This window comes from Polypterus senegalus, chromosome 17, assembly GCF_016835505.1.
Source record: "Polypterus senegalus isolate Bchr_013 chromosome 17, ASM1683550v1, whole genome shotgun sequence".
NCBI classification, from domain to species: domain Eukaryota; kingdom Metazoa; phylum Chordata; class Cladistia; order Polypteriformes; family Polypteridae; genus Polypterus; species Polypterus senegalus.
Window position 1 is genome coordinate 60878463 of NC_053170.1, and position 17218 is coordinate 60895680.

General features: G+C 39.8%; 1 protein-coding gene across 1 annotated transcript in view; it reads right to left on the reverse strand.

Moving 5' to 3' along the window:
• Positions 1 to 17218, reverse strand: part of aspscr1 (ASPSCR1 tether for SLC2A4, UBX domain containing) — a 796571-nt gene that overhangs the window by 416031 nt on the left and 363322 nt on the right. Inside the window, exon 11 of the mRNA XM_039739373.1 lies at positions 995 to 1061. Within this exon, the coding sequence (XP_039595307.1) occupies positions 995 to 1061 (67 nt within the window). The remainder of the gene's footprint in view (positions 1 to 994; positions 1062 to 17218) is intronic.

A 17218-nucleotide genomic window follows, 5' to 3' on the forward strand; every position in this document is an offset into this window, starting at 1 on the left:
CTCCTGTTTCGTTTCCTCTCAGTAACAAGTAGCTTTATTGTCATACCATTCATACACAGTATAGGAGCCTCCAGTTGTACAAAATGACATTCCCCAGGACTGTGGTGCAACATATACATGAGTACACTGTATTTTGTACTTTAAATAATGTTTTTATCTCATATAACATCCAGGTTTTAGTAAAATACTTATTTAAAAGATGCATGTGCAAATGAAGCAGAAATGACTGTAAAGCAACTTAAAGCATAAATCATAGTATTCAATGCTGACTGCAAGGAAAAAAATATCCACATTTACTATATTGTTCATAAGCCACTGCAAAGCAGTCTCTTATTTGGGTGTATGTCTTCTGATGATTAAGATTTGGAAAAAAACTTTGGTTGATGTATTTCAAGTCCTCTAAATGAAAATGCATCATCTCAATGCTTTACTGTGTGCTGTTGTATACAAACAAGAGATCATTTATTTACAAGGCAAGGTGTTGGTGGTGAGGCAGTGTAAGGAATTTTAATTATCTTAAAAGTACTTTCTCCATTGTGTTTTTCTGCTTGGTGTTCTTTGGTACACTTCACAGCAATAAAACACTGATCAAATTAGTCGTTCTGAAACTGGAATGAGGCACAGAAGTGAATGAGTAATCAACAGAGCAATAACTTTATTGTACTTTACCACACACAGTTATTTGTTTATATTAGTGATTTATTGCTGGAGTTCTAAGACTGCTTTCTGAAGATTAGATGGAAAGATTTGATGGTTAAATGAAGAAGAAATCTATAAAGACTGGAAGAATGTTTTTCTTATTTCCTTTGAAAGATGGTCAAAGCTTAATACATTCAGAGTATTTAATTATTAACAATTTGCTACATTAAACCTTAAACCTGCAATATATACATGCTGCATGGTTCTTTTATACATGGCTAAACGATACTTGCAGATTTTTTAAGCAGAGCAAAAGGAACTTTTCTAGTGGTATATTGTCCAAAAAATATCTTACCTGTTTCAAGTGGACGAAAGAATCCTTGTAAAACATGTCTGTCAGGGAACTGCACTCTAACTATAATCTGATACAAAAAAAAATAAAGTTATTAAAAGATGAATACATAACACAAGTGATTAACGTCTAAATTCAAAGTACTATAATAAAAACAGCCTTTAGTCTCACAAAACAAATTCAAAAGAACAGTCTCTGCCGTCACATAAAAAATTTCCTCTTCTATAAAACAATAATTGAACAACAATTATGACATTAGGTTATTTTTAAACCGATGAGCATGATTATATAATTTAACTAGTTTTATAATAACAGACTTATAAGTAGATATTGTTAATAATTGTAAAAAAAATATTAGAAAATGATTAAGAAGAAAAAATTTTCAAGGTCCTCTAAATGCTCACAGAGCAGAGGTTTACCTAGTGACATATTAGTACTCGGACAACAATCTAAGCCTTACTGTCAATAAAACGCACTTTGAAAAATCTATGTCTCATTGCTATAAGTCAAACCACACTCCCATCTACATTCGAAGGGATGTTGTGAGGAGGGCAAGCAGTTTAAAATTTCTAGGAGTGACTGTGTTTGGAACAAAATTACCAAGAAATTCCAAAAGAATACAAATTAACCTGCTTATTGCTAGTCAATCCACAATAAAAAGTAAGTAGGAAATACCTAGAAACCTACTGTCTTGCACCCAAAAAAACGAGGCTGAGTCTCAGTACTTCAGCAAAACCAGCCTGATTCAGCTTGAAACAGCAACAGCATGGTTATTTATTGTAGAAGAATCTACCACTTTCCTATACATAGACACAGCAGTCAGGCAGAGTCGTGGCCAGGTTAGTGGCCAAGTAATACTGTTCCCTGCATTTATAACATTCCTTGCATCACCCATCGATGACAGGTGCTTATAGCACAACCACGTTCTGCTCAGATTTGCTTCCATGGCGAGCCGCTGCAGCACTCTGAGCCTGGAGTTGCCCCGGCAACGGATAAGAAGTCTTTCTCAGACGTGGCACTTCAGGATGCTGTTCAGCATGTTGTCCCATTTTGGTGGGGGTAGAGTTCCCAAAAGAGTTTAGAAACCTCACATCCCCCTCCTCAGCTTTGTCCACAACGGTGTGGGCAAAGTGACCGACCAACCCAGGCTCAGCCAGGTGAGAGAGAATGTTACCCCCAGGACAGTGGCAAAAAGCAAAAGCCTGCAAACTAACAGACCACCAAGTGAGCCGGCCATTCTTATCCTTCTGTTTGTACAGCTATTACAGCGGGGTGTGGCAAGTCACCAGGGTAAACCATCGTCCTCAGATATAGTAATGGAGGGCCTCCACCGCCCACTTAATCACCAAGCACTCCGTTTCAGTAGCCGACAATAGTCGAATAATTACGCTCCCTGGGTAGCTGTTTTCTGCTAAGAAATGTGATGGGGTGTTCTTCCTCCTCAAAACATTGTGAGAGCACCGCTCCTAAACCAAAAGGGCTAGTATCTGTTTGCAGAATAAATTCCTTAGAAAAGTTTGGGTTGTGCAGAACTGGGAACAATCATAAAGATGCTTTTAGGTCCGAGAACGCTCTCTCACAGGCGTCGGTCCAGACAACAATACGATTCTTTATACCCTTTGTCAAGTCTGTGAGGGGGGCAGTCCGATGTGCAAAATTGGGAATGAATCACCTGTAATACTCTATGAGCCTGAGGAGGGCATGAACCTCCCTCTGTTTCGGGACAGGGATACGCAAGCACCTACCCCACCTTGTCCAGTTGAGGCTTGAGCAAACCCTTCCCCATGGAATATCTCAGGTAATGGATTTTCGACATAGCCAGCTTGCACTTCTTAGGGTCAGCCGTCAACGCCGCCAGCCACAAACCGTCAAGTATCATCCAAAGGTGGACGAGGCGAGATTCCCAGTCGTTACTGAAAATAACCACATTGTCAAGATAGGCACCCGTGTATGTGGAATGGGGACGCAGGATCTGAGTCCATCATTTGCTGAAAGGTCAACAGTACACCATGGAGACCAAAAGGAAGCGCTGTAAATTCAAAGAACCCATTCGGAGAAAGTGGTCTTCTCACAGCTAGACTCCTCCAAGGAAACCTGCCAATAACCCTTTGTGAGGTTTAGGGTAGAGATATATAAAGCCTGTCCAAGGTTTTTCCAACAGCTCATCCACATGCAGCATCAGGTGTACATCAAACTTGAAAATCTTATTCAAACGCCTAAAATCAACACAAAACCGAGCCATCCGGCTTTGAGATGAGTACAATGGTCTTCGCCATTCGCTTTTGCCAAATTGGAGCATCTGACGGACTTCCTCGGGTATCACTTTCCTTGTTGTTTCTGGTAGGCAATATGGGCGCACTTGTATAGTCACACCTGCCAGAGTGACAATCTTACGTTCTGCAATTTTCATCCGGCCTGGCACTGCCGAAAAGACTTCCGAGTTCCCCTTAATCTGGGACAACAATTCTGCTTTCTGGGTGTCAGTTAAATTATCCCCAATGGCGGTCTGAGGGACCACTGCAGCCATGACCAGGAATTTCTGATGGTCGTGTCACTCCTTTAAAAGATTAATGTGCAAAATTTGTATGGGTTTCCGTTGCTCAGGAACTCTGATTTTATAATTCACTGGGGACATAAGCTATCACTGCCGGTCCTCGCCATTTGGCCCGAAATTTACGTGGATCGGAAGGGATCAGCACCAGCACCAGATCCCTTTTCTTAAACTCGTGAAATGTTTAATCATCTTGTCATGATTACGTTATTGTGTATCCTGCTTGTGCTGCTGATGTTCTACTGCAAAAGAGAATAATCTGGCAATCTTATTTTGCAGCGAAATGACTCGGTCGACAAACCTACACCTACTGGTTTTGTGTCATAAGCTCCCATCCATTCTTCCTGACAAATATCTATCACCCTGCGTGGTCGGCGGCCAAATAAGAGATCAAAAGGGCTCATCCCAATGGACACTTGCAGGGCCTCCCAGACAGCAAACAGGAGGAAAGTAACTACCGTATTCCAGGAGGCTGGATCGTCATAGGTCACCTGCCAAATAGTCTGTTTTAGGGTTTTATTAAACTGTTCTGTCAGGCCATTTGTCTGCGGAAGACAAATTACGGAATGTAACTCCTTAATTCTAAAAGTTACGCATAGCTGCTTCATGATGTGAGACATAAAGGGGTACGCCCTGATTAGTGAGTATCTTACGAGGAATACCAATATGTGTGAACATATCCGAGAGTGCTTTTGCAGTAGTTTAGGCATCCGCCCTCCCACTACCTCTGGGTATGTTGTGGCGTAATCAATTAACACAAGCATATATTTAAAGCCACTTTTACTCCAGGGAAGTGAGCCAACAATATCTAATCACACCTTCTCAAAGGAGCCATTTAAAATAGGAATTAGTACAAGGGGTGCCCTGGCGGGTCTCTGAGCAGAAACTAATTGACAGTCGGGACAGGCCTTACAAAAATGCTCCACATCACAGGCCTATATTCACCCAATAAAAGCATTCTGAAATATTCTTTTCGTGCCAAGGTAACCACCCAAAATGTGACTATGAGCAATTTTTAAAACCTTCTCCTTATGCTCACTTGGTACTAACAACTGCTTGACACATCCGTCACCCACATCACTCATGCAATCAGAAATCACCCGATACAAAAAAGCATCCTTAAGTAAAAAATGTGGCCTTTTAAAATTCGGATCCTCTTTCTCCAGATAAGTGTCATCTGCAATGTGGACTTGTCTGAATGCAAAATTCAACTTGTTATTGGCTCGCTGTAGATGAACAAACTCCATCTGGATGGCAGTCACTGCTTCCTCCGTGTTCGATGCAGCATCGCACTCACCTCCCACTGCTACTTCGTTTTTGTCCGGTTCCATAGAGTGTCTGGTCTGGGGAGGCTGTCGGGGCCACGTGACGACGTGGAAAAGTTTGCCTTGCTGGACAAATCTGGTTCAATTTCAAACCCAGTTCTTTTGCCGACAACGTCTACGGCAAGACCCTTTCTATCCACTGCGAAGGAAAGCGCTCTGCAGGTGGCCAAGACCCATAGGAAGAGGCCATTCCTTTTTCCTATTAGGAGTGGCCAAGGTGAGGTGTCTGATATGGCAGTCCAAACCTTCAAGTTCTTCCCTTTAAATTTCCAAGGGAGTAATATAGTCTCGTATGTTTTAATGTCTCCATGGACGCAGTGGATGTTCACTTTGTCTGTTGTCTTTTAAGGAGTCTGCCGGAGGAAGCATTGGCGTACTACACAGAGGTTTGTTAGCAGAGTCCAACAGTGCAGAGAATTCCTGTCTGGCCAACATAATAGAGACCTTAAAATTGTGAAAGAGCTATATCACTCGCTCTTTAAACACTGAATAATTGCATTATTTATTATGTATTTATCTTATGGAAACCACATAAAGTGTATGATATTTAAAACACTGGAACATATTAGCACTTTCCCCATTTTATGAACCTTCATTATTTGCATTTTCACACAAACTCAATTTAAAAGATGCATTGGTTAATTACCTTGTTAGTTCTTTTCCTTCACAATTTTCTACTAGATCTGTACACATTAACCATGGTTGTTTTCCTTGCTTGAACTGCAGCTATTTTAGTCAGTTTTGAAAGGTAAAACAATTATTACATCACAGGGAATAATTACACTTGTATATCGTTTCAACTGTAGTACTAAAGTGGTAGTGTAGTTATTGGTTAAAACCAGTCCATCAGATATAGAATTGCTGAACACAGAAGAAACATTAGAACATTAGACACTTGAACACCCCATTTAGAGACATTTCATTACTCCATGATATAATCGATGAAGGTATGCAAATAAATATAATGTTGCATCAGTGCTACAATGTTTTCCGAAATGTACTATACAGGTTATAAATTATTCCAAATGTCATATACATCTATGTCTCTCTTTTTTTGTCAGTGCGACTTTGACATCATGGACCAGAAGGTGCACACTTATTCAGAGTGAGCAGGAACATTCATGAATAAAAAAAATTCAAGCGACAACAAGATACTGTGACGATGTGGGTTCTGGCTCCACGCTCCCATCTGATTTTTGAAAGCTCCTAAACCCAACACCGTTGATAATGTTACCGAGTGAGCTAGTCAGTGGAGGCAATAACAATCGAGCAAGGGGATGGTAAAAAAAAGTGCAAAAGTGCTTTTATTTAAAAGACAATCAAAACAAAAACAAAGTGTCCATAAAGTGCAGTGATTCCAATTCTTCAATAAATAATCCAATTAAAGAAAAACGTGGAGGTTAAAACATACAAAAAAAAAAATCCTTTAAAACGAGGCTAAAAACGTTCAAATAAATAGAAAGCAATCTTTAAAGACAACAACGATCCCGGTGCTTCTTTTAACTTGCGACTCCCCTGCTTCTCTCTGTCCAAGCTTCGTAACAGGAGAGCCACTCTCTCTCTGCAGCTGCCCTTTTCTCGGCACTTACTTGAGACTGGAGACCTCCCTATCCCTGGCTCCGGTCTGGCACTCATCCCAGTCCCCGAGACTTGGTTTCCACCAACGGCCAGGTTGCTCACGTCGGGGACTTCAACCACCAAGCCTCCTGTCTTCCGCTGCCTTTCTGCGGCTCGTCGCCTTCCCTGGTCACTCCGCTCGTGAGTCGCCAGCGGGAGCAACAACAACTCAAACGCCTGGGTGTCGGCCAAACACCCAGCTTCCTCGCAACTGCCCGCGAGCGTTCATTCACTCGACCACACGCTCTGCGTGTCTCTGTCTCTCTCTCTGGATTGCTTCCTCACTCCCTCTAACCTCCGTCCTCTTCCTTTTCTCTCTTGTTCTTTTTTTTTTCCTACCCTTCCAACCGACTCACACTTCTATTTAAGCAACGAAGGACCATAGCAGCTGCAGCAAATTAGCCACGGAACAATCATGGATGTGGGCAGTCCCTCACCTGTGCACTCCGTGAGAAACGCCCACACCGCTGATTGTCCCACGGCTTGCCATGGCCCAACGCCCCCTCGCTAAGCCGCCGCGAGAGCGGTGATTATTTATTTAAAATGGCCTTTGCTAAACAAGCTCAGCGAGCTGTGAACCCGCTATACCACAGATACCAAGAAGGCATGATTCACCAGCGAATTTCCAGTTCCATTGTCTCAAAACAGCACTCACATCCACAGTTATTCCCAGTCACATACATCACTCACACCCATGTCCACAGTTTTCCAGTCCCAGTCTGGTTCATGCACACAATCTGACACTGTTTTCAATTAAAAAGGTGGTATAACTAAACAAGTTTGTTACACCAGTTGTGTATTTTAAAACTAACAGCGTTAGATTGGGGGGGTTAGCATGAATGTTACTGAGAGAATAAAACTGAAAAGAGAAAAAAACCTAACTTATACAAGTTCCATAAATTTGAACTGACTGTTACAGATTCAAATCAAATGTATGTTTTTATCATATAATAGTAATGAAAATAACAGCTGACTACTCAAAATGGTAATTCGTGGACCTGGGAAAGAAACTCACAATCTCTTGATTAGGAGACAGCGGTTGTTACAGCTGCACCAACCAAGTGACATATCTATCTTGTACCCTAACCCAACTTCTTTTTCTTCAGTTATTTTCTTGAATAAAAACACACTTGTTTTGTTATTCTTGTACCTTTCATGAATGTGTTTATTTGATATTCGGACTTCAGTCTTCACCTATTTATACACTTCATGTCTACATTTTGTCAATTATTAATGAAACATGAAAAACATTTCTGTTTTAGGTATGTGCTCCACAATTCCTGCCTCACATTTCCTGTCATCCTACATTTACATAGATTGTTGAAAACACAGAACACACATGAAATGTATGTATTCCAAATGATGATACATTATTTACCCTCTACAATTCCAGGCAGGCACTTCATACCCAGATAAACACCCATGAGCTCTGAGAATCTTCTTTGCAACTTGACCTGTATCGGTGGGGGGATGGGATAGCAGGCTGTTTGCTGCTTGTGATGATCGACATATTTGTAACACAAAAAACACTAATGGATAGGTTTGAAGGAATTTAAGGAGGCCGGGGATTATGAGTTTTTTTGTAGGCTTCAGGGATTCTACTGTTAAGTGAATGTGAGTGATGCTTACCAGGCCATTCCCCTCTCCCCACTGGGTAAATCTGACCATAATCTTGTTTATCAACAGCCACAATACAAGCCTCTAGTTCAAAGACAACCTATGACTACCCGCTCCTTCAGGAAATGTTCTCGATGATGCTGAAAATGCCCTTGAGAACATGTTTTGAGTCTACTGATTGGAGTGTTCAGCAGGAACCACATGGAGAGGATACCGAAGGGATTATGATGTGTGACAGACTATCTAAACTTCTGTATGGACACTTCTGTTCCTCTTAAAACTGTACGGTGTTTTGCTAATAATAGCCCCCATATTACCAGTGTTGTTAAGGGCCTTCTTAACAAGAAGAGTGGATTCATAATTCATCTGACAACACCCCCTCTCTCACAGCTGCTCATCCACCCCTCCCTCAAGCTGCCAGCATAGATCATGCAGCCCTTTCCCCCAAACCACAATAACAGCAGATCAGAAGGTGCTAACAGCCCCTCAGCTTCTCTTCATCTTCAATCTGAGCCTGCGACTGGCGAAGGCCCTAACACTGTGGAAAACCTCTTGTCTTATCCTGGCTACCAGGAAAGTGATATCCAGTGAACTCAATGACTTCAGGCCTGTGGCCTTAACATCCTGTATCATGAAGACCCTGGAGAGGCGGTGAATCACACACTAGACCGCATGCAGTTTGCCTATTGAGAGAAGGTGGGTGTGGATGATGCCATTCTCTAAATCCTCCACTGGCCCAACTCACATCTGGACAAAGGATGTAGTGCTGTGAGGATCATGTTCTTTGATTTTTATAGCGCCTTCAACACTGTCCAGCCCTTCCTATTGAGGGACAAGCAGTAGAGAATTGGAATGAACTCAGAATTGGTGGACTGGATTACAGATTATCTCACTGATAGACTTCAGTTTGTCAGAGTGGGAAACTGCATATCACAAACTGTAATAAGTAGCACAGGAGTTCCACAGGGGACTGTCTTTTCTCTTTTCCACTTTACCCTGTACACATCGGACTTTAGCTATAACTCAGACATATGCCATATGGAGAATTTCTCAGACAGCACTACCATTGTGGGGTGTGTCAGGGGAGTACAGGAAGAGTAGTACAGGGGTCTGGTGAATGACTTTGTGGGATGTTGTCAGTCAAATCAACTGCTGTTGAACATTTGATGAACAATGATGGTTTTAGACTACCGTAGGTCTAGACCACCTGTCTCCATTGGTGGGGTGGATGTGGAGTGGGTCAAGACCTATAAATACCTTGGAGTGCAGCTGGATGACGTGCTGGACTGGTCAGAGAACACAATGGCTTTGTTTAGGAAGGTGCAAAGCCGGCTCTATTTTCTGAGGAGGCTAGGCTCCCTTAACATATGTAAGAAACTCCCGGAGATGTTCTGCTTAGCCGATGGTTGCCAGAACTCTCTTCTATGCTGTGGTGTGCTGGTAGGCAGGGAGAGTAGCTTGAAGAACAGAGATGCCGATTGTATTGACAAGCAGATCAAACGAGCAAGATCTTTGTTTGGCATGGAAATGGACTCTCTAGTCACAGGGGCAGAGAGGAGGACACTATGCAAGCTGCTATCTATTATGGCCAATGCACATCAGCCACAATATACCACCATAATTTAGCAGAGGAGTTTGCTTAGTGGCAAGCTGCTCTTACAGGACTGCAATATGGATAGATACAGGAGATCTTTTTTCCTCCAGAGCTATTAGACTCTTTAACTCTTCCCAACAGGAGCAGGGGGTGGTTTACTTCTAGGCCTGATACTCCTTCTCTGCTCATAAGCTATTTATTCTCTGCACTAAATCTGGTATCTCACTACTTGGTAACTACTGTATAACCTTTTTTTATAATGTGCATCTTTAAACATGTTACCCTATCAGCATAAGCCATGGCACTTTATTTTCATTTAAATTTTTTTTTTAATGTCAGTTTAGTATCTGTTACTTTAATATTACGTACCACCTGTCACTTTGGTAGTAGTATTATTTGCACAATTCCCATTGCACTGGCATTATTGTATGCACCATTGAAATTACCTGTATTGGACTGTAAGATTCCACACCCAGTGAACTCTGACTGCCTCGTCCAACCTGTACGTACTTAATGTTATTTGTATAGTGTGTTGTGTAGTGTTTGTATATGACTTAGTACAATTCTTGGCTACTGGTACTTAAATTTCCCTTGGGATCAATACAGTATCTGTCTCTCTCTCTCTCTCTGTCTACTTCATGGGTCCAACATCCTTCCTGGTTTGTTATTTAATGAATGTAATACTATGCTGGACTATTTCTCAATTTCATACCTTCTCCTTCAGTTTAAAGATTTATTTTTATCCACCACATCACTGAGATTGTTGCGGTGTTCCACCCTCTGTTGTTTATGATGTTTTGCCTTTTGATTCCTGAAATCAATTGTGTCATCATTATTGTATTCTTGTTTATCATTTTCTTATTCCATATCCTTGAGTTCCTTTGTTGACATCTTTTCATTTCTCTTTTGATTTCACTTTTGTCCATCCGTCACCCAACCCACTATATCCTAACACAGGGTCACGGGGGTTTGCTGGAGCCAATCCCAGCCAACACAGGAGCAAACCCCGAGTAGGGCGCCAGCCCACCACAGTCACTTTTATTTAAAAGTGAATTAATTTGTCACCTGTTTAAAAATGTATATTCCTTACTTCATTTTAAAAAAATTTTCTAGAGTATTTTTTCAATTTTTTTCAGATTATTTTTTTCATATCAAGGTGTTTTTTATATTATTGTATTCTTTTTTAATATTTAATTGTAAACTATTTTGCAGGTGTTATCTCCGTTATGTTTTGATATTCATTACATATTTGTTCAATTTATTTTCACTGAAGTGTGTACATCGCTATCTATATATTTTTCATTTTCTATCTATAAATTTATTTTATAGAATTTGCCAAATAAATAATTCCTTCTTATTTCTTATCGTAAACTTTAATTACTGTTTATAATAAGTGGTTCTGCTTACTGCCCCTTGTTTTCTTTCTTTGTCAGTACTTGTAAAAGGTGTATACATATTTTTTTTCTGAATGATGGTTGTCAGATTATTGTAGGATGAGTTCAGCATGTAGCAATTTAAGAATGAAAAAAAGGGTGGTGCTTCAAAACATTTCAACTCCTGGGGATGGTAAGCCAAGACAAATGTTTGAGAACCACTGGCCTTGAGAACATTCATGATATTTAATCACAAATTTCTTAAGAGTCTGCAATAGCTAAGCATTTGCTTTATCTAATTAGCCTGTCCAAAATCATGAAGTGTGATTGTTGTGAGCACCCAAGACACATGATCATGCCCAGCATAGCACTAAATTTATATTAGTGGGGGACCCTGAGCTTATATAAGTTTGGGGAACAACTGATATAGAGCATGCTTCCCGAAAAGTTCTCATTACTGTTTTTAAATGTTGTTCTTGTAATGTACAAGTTTGTAAACCTCTTCATTTTTTAAATGATGTTTGTTTAATTCTGAGCAAAATTTGATATCAGTTTATTGCAAATGTATCAAGGGTCTTTCTCAGGTGACTCAAGTTTCAATGCTCTATGTAAATATGGTGAAACAAGACACCTTAACATCTTAAATCTTGTAAAGGATTGCAATGTTTTTGGCTCTCCAGATCTTCTCAAATTTATAAGAGACACTGTAAGTTTGTGCCTTGCAAATTTGCATAACTAAATCTGATGAGGATAGTGAAGTGAAATTTATTGCCACGTGTATTCATTACAATTACATATTTATTCGCATGTCTCCTCAGAACAAAACACAAACTTAAACAAAGCACGTAAACATACAATACTATATATAATTACTGTACATACAATATTGTATTCACAATTATTATATTTGTTCTTATGATGTGTTAATAGTCCAGTATCATTTGCCAAAACAATGGAGTGAGAAAAACAGTTATGCAAGATTGCAGAGGTCTTCATTCATCTGTTTGCCTTTCTAAAGTAGCCAGTGTTTGTTTAAGTCAGGAATAAAAAGCAGCTGGATGACAGCAATATTCTGTGTCACCTTCACCACCCTCTCAACATCTGCAATGCTGTACGTTCTTTGGATGTGGTGCAGCCACTGAGAACTGGCTCTGTCATGGATGTGTAGCTGAAATGTGTTGTGCCCACTACAGTTCATCAGTCATAATCACTTCAAGATATTTAAAGCTGTAGAAGTGTGATCTGCCATCTGCTTCCTCAAGTTTTGGTTTTTCTGATGTTAAGAACCAAATTGTTGTCATGGCACCATTGAGTTTGCAGGCAAAACAGCAACTCCGTAAGTTATATCCTCATTGTTGATCAGGCCTATGGTGGTGGTCTCATCAACAAATTTAATGATGGAGTTACAGCAGTGTCTGGCTACACAGAAGTATACAATGAGTACAGAAGGGAGCTCAGCACATTTCCCTGTGGAGGGCCTGTCTTGAGGGTCAGTGGGGAGAATACTGATAACTGCTAATCAGCACATGCTAAGGTCTGTTGGTTAAGAAGTCCAGAATCCAGCTGCAGAGGGAGGCGCTGAGTCATATACTAAGGACTTTGGTGCCAGATTTAATGATACAGCACTGTTAAATGCTGAGCTGAAATCTATAAACAGAACTTGCATAAAAGTTTTTGTTAGCCTTATCATTATACTATGAACCTGCTGAAGCAGAATAACATAATTTTAGTAAGGTTAAAGGTAAGCATTTTGGGGTGTACATGTAAATCAAATCTAATGATTTAGACATTCCCAGTACAGTAGAGTTTCGCTTACCCGATATAAACGGGCTGGCAGAAAGTCAGGTATGCGAAAATGTTAGATAATGGGAGGTGTTAAGAAAAAGCCTATTAAACATCAAACTATGTTATAATTTTACACATTATGAACCTAATACAGTGTACTGGTTCATGAACGTCTCTGAACACGTACAAATCGGGTTATGACCAAAAAGTTCGCCAAACTTTTGCCTCTGTTCATGACCACATACTTGGTATATGAACAAACCAGTTTCCCTTTCGGTTTGTGCGCACCAATGATTTCCGCACGTGTTCAGTCTCTCCCTGTGCAGCGCGAGAGACACACAGACAGATAGACGCACATGCGAATGAGAGACACGCACATGCGAATGAGAGACACGCGCAAGAGAAAGAGAGACACACGCGCACGGGAGAAAGAGAGACACACGCACGAGAGAGAGAGAGAGACACACACATGTGCACACACATGCGCACGAGAGAAAGAAAGACACATGCACAGACCCGCTGGAGACTGTTTTTTTTAACAGTGGGACGTTGGAAAATACAGAATGTTGGATAAGCGAAGGTCGGATAAGTGAGACTCAACTGTATTAAGCTGTCCACCAATATAAAAAGAATCTTACAAGTTAAAGTACTTTTTGTGAACACTTTTACATGACAAAACATCTATTAGTTCAAATTGTTACATAAGTGTATTTATTTTTCATTATGTAAATTTACAAATAAAAGAACTAGTATCAAAGTTGACTTTGCCGGTCATAGATTAACTTGTTATAAAAGCCGCTAAATAAAGTGAATATAGACGGATACTGCTAAAAGCATATATCAGTGCATCAATTTGATAATTTTTTTCTATTTATTTAAAAGTTTTCAAATTATAATTTCTAAATATAGTACTTTCATTTCAAGCATTTTTTAAAATAATGAAATTCAAGTGCCTTGGAGCTGACAAGCCAAGGGAAGATGGGTAGTCAATTTGTTGTGAAGGATAGTCAAGAGACGATGGTAAATCTGAACAGTCCATGGGTTCAGTTTCTATATCTTTAAAGTTCTACTGAAAAAAAAATGCAGCTTGTGGCTGTAATTGCATTTTTAAAGAGAATTTAAACATGCAAAAAATCTCTAACTGATGCAGCAAATAGCAGGACAATTGCTCTTCCACAAAAGTATTTGTTTCATTTGCAAATTAAAATGTTTATATTTGTGAACAAAAGGAACAAGGAGTCAAGACAGCATATTATCCTTTTCAATTTACACTTAAAAAAACAAGACTTTTATAAACACACAAGTACTGATACTTTAAAAACAACCTAGCAAATATAGTTAATATCATACGTATATAAGTATGGATCATTTTACCAAGCCATGTAAAGCAGTTTATGCAAATAACCAACCATGAACACACTACAAAAAGCACAACATTCACTTCAGCTGCAAAAATCATGCAGAAGGATGAAATGTTTCATTTGCTATTTAACATATAAAAATAAAATCCCAGTACTACCTAGATAGGCTCTGAACCCACATCAACCCTGGATTCGGTAAACACCAAGATGTGCAGGCTATATGATCAAAAGTTAAGCAAACTAATTTGGATATATTTAAATTGTCATTTGGATGTCACACAACTGTTTAAAAAATAAAAAATCAAGAAAGATAACCATTCAAGGAGATTACTTTTTTATTATTTTTTTTAACAATAAAAGTTTGCATTTTACAATTATTTTTTTGAAAGGAAAAAATGAACAGAAATTAATTTTTACTAGGAATTGAAGCTGCACCCACAGCTTCAATTTCTAGTGTTGTCCACTTTGCCAGAAACAGCATCAAATAAACATTCCTGGATTTGATATCTGGTGCTGCTAGGACAGAAACATGGAGGTATTGCTGTCTAACAGCTGTTTGCATTCAATGGTAAGAATCATTTCTCACATTTCTACACAAAACTTTGTGATATTAGAGTGTTTTCTACTTAAAACAGACCTTCAAGCCATCACAAAATATTTCAAACAGTTTATGCTCAAGGTTAGATTCTGCTACATTATAACTCCTTTTTTATTCCTCTGAGCCAAACAGCAAATTGTATTTTATCTCTTAGATGTTAGAAGATACATTTTCTGAAAAATCTTAGCTATCTGAAGGATGTCTTCATATTCTGCACATGAAAATCAAATATAGTACACCCCCAAAATTCACGGGAGTTAAGTTCCTAGAGCACCCACAAATTGTTAAAAACCGCAAATTTTGGATGTGGTTAAAAAATGCCTATTTTCATAGTTTAAACCCTAAATATTCCCCCAAAATACTTTCATTTAATTTCAAACTTAGCCTAATACATTACCTACAAATAAAAAATGCAAAGGTAAACTTGTATACTGTACTGCTATGTCTCCCGCAGTGCTAGAATGTAAAATACCAATGTTACCGCTATATATACTACAATTCATGCAAGCGCGTTTTCATTGCCAGAAGCCTTAGACGGTGCAGCTCGTTTCGGCAGCATCTTGGGGCTTTAACCATTAAACTGTCACATACTTGAGGGGGTCACAGAATTACACAGAAATACAGGCGATTGTAGAGACAGGAACTTTATTCAAACAAACATGTCTCTTTCAGAAGTAAAAGGAACTCAGTATGCAGTTAGTTATCGATTAAAGAACAGACAAACATCATAGGGAAGCACAAGCCCCAATAGGAGCAGATAATGTCTGGGGGAGGAGAGAGAAACAAAGCAATCAGCCCAAAAGGACAGATGCTATTCAGGGTTTTAAGTAAGTGTAGCGTCACGTGAGAAGCATATCAAGCAACAGAGCAGACGCAAGTAAGCCCAGTATGTAAGGGAGCAACGTGAACGTAATCAATCAGCGTTTTTTAAGAGGGGGTTTTTGAGGAGCGTCTGTGTTTTCTAGGGGTTCGTTCAACCCCCCTGATCACAAGGGGCTGCTGCTAAGATTCACACCATCGAGAAGACGGTGATTTATTTATTTTTATGGTGGAGATTCCAAGGACGCACATGCCTTGACCCAACCCGCGCACACTCACAAACAGAGACAAAAACAAAGCAAACAGGTAATCAAACAGCAAATAAAGAATGTAACGAAAACAAATGAAATAAGAAAACAACAATACCACCCCTGTTCCCCTTACGACGATTACACATTAAATACAACAAAGCACAAATAAAACACACACAGTAAATCATGAAAAAGTTCATGAAAAATGACAACGGATGAAATGTAATGATGAAAATAGATAGGCCAGAGATCGACACATTGAATGGGAATTTACAGATAGGAACTACCGGTAGTTCCTGAAATGGTGAAGATGGGTGGACGGGTTGAGGAGCGCTCCTTTCTTTGCAGGATGGCCATGAATCCACTTACAGTCCTCATGTACACAGGCAGACGGCAGACAACCTGGACACACGAAACGATCCAGGACAAAATGAATAAGTAAAGGTAACCCAACAGAAGGCAGACTGACAGGAACTTGAAACACAAATTACAAAAACTATTTTTTGGTCACCGGTCCCCTTTTTAAAAGCCACGCTGACATCCTTTGACCTCAAAAGCCCCAACACCCTCAGCAGAAGACCAATCAGAGTCACTACAGAGACTGCTGGGAGTTGCAGTTTCAAAATCTATTGGCTACTTTCACCATCCCAAGCCGCAGTTTTCCCTACAGTTGCTTCCTGTTCTCTCTACAGTACAGTACTGCCCCGAAAAAAGCCATAAAAATTGCGCAGGATATTTGCGGTTTCCGCTAACAATTATTAATTAGGTTCTAAGGAAAAATCCGCAAATGACTGAGGCAGAACTTCGCAGGCGTTTACTGTACATTGTAAAATACATGCTTGACTCAAGAAGAGGACGTTGTCTGACCCATAAAAGTAGGAATGAACAAATCTTTGTTGTTTTAGAAATCTTGTGGACCCATAGGACATTACTTAAAACAAGATTACAGGCCATAATGCAGCAAACAGTGGTGAAAAACAATCTTTCAGATGACAGACCATGTGGAAGCAAACACCGAAAAAAGGTTAATGCATAATTTTAATGAAGCATTATTTTAATCTATACTAATAAAAGGCAAAGCCCTCACTGACTGACTCATCACTAATTCTCCAACTTCCCGAGTAGGTAGAAGGCTGAAATTTGGCAGGCTCATTTCTTACAGCTTCCTTACAAAAGTTGGGCAGGTTTCATTTCGAAATTCTACGCATAATGGTCATAACTGGAAGGTATATTTCTCAATATACTGTAATGGAGGTGAGCTCGAAAACCGTCGGGGGCGGAGTTTCGTGTGACATCATCACGCCTCCCACGTAATCACGTGAACTGACTGTCAACG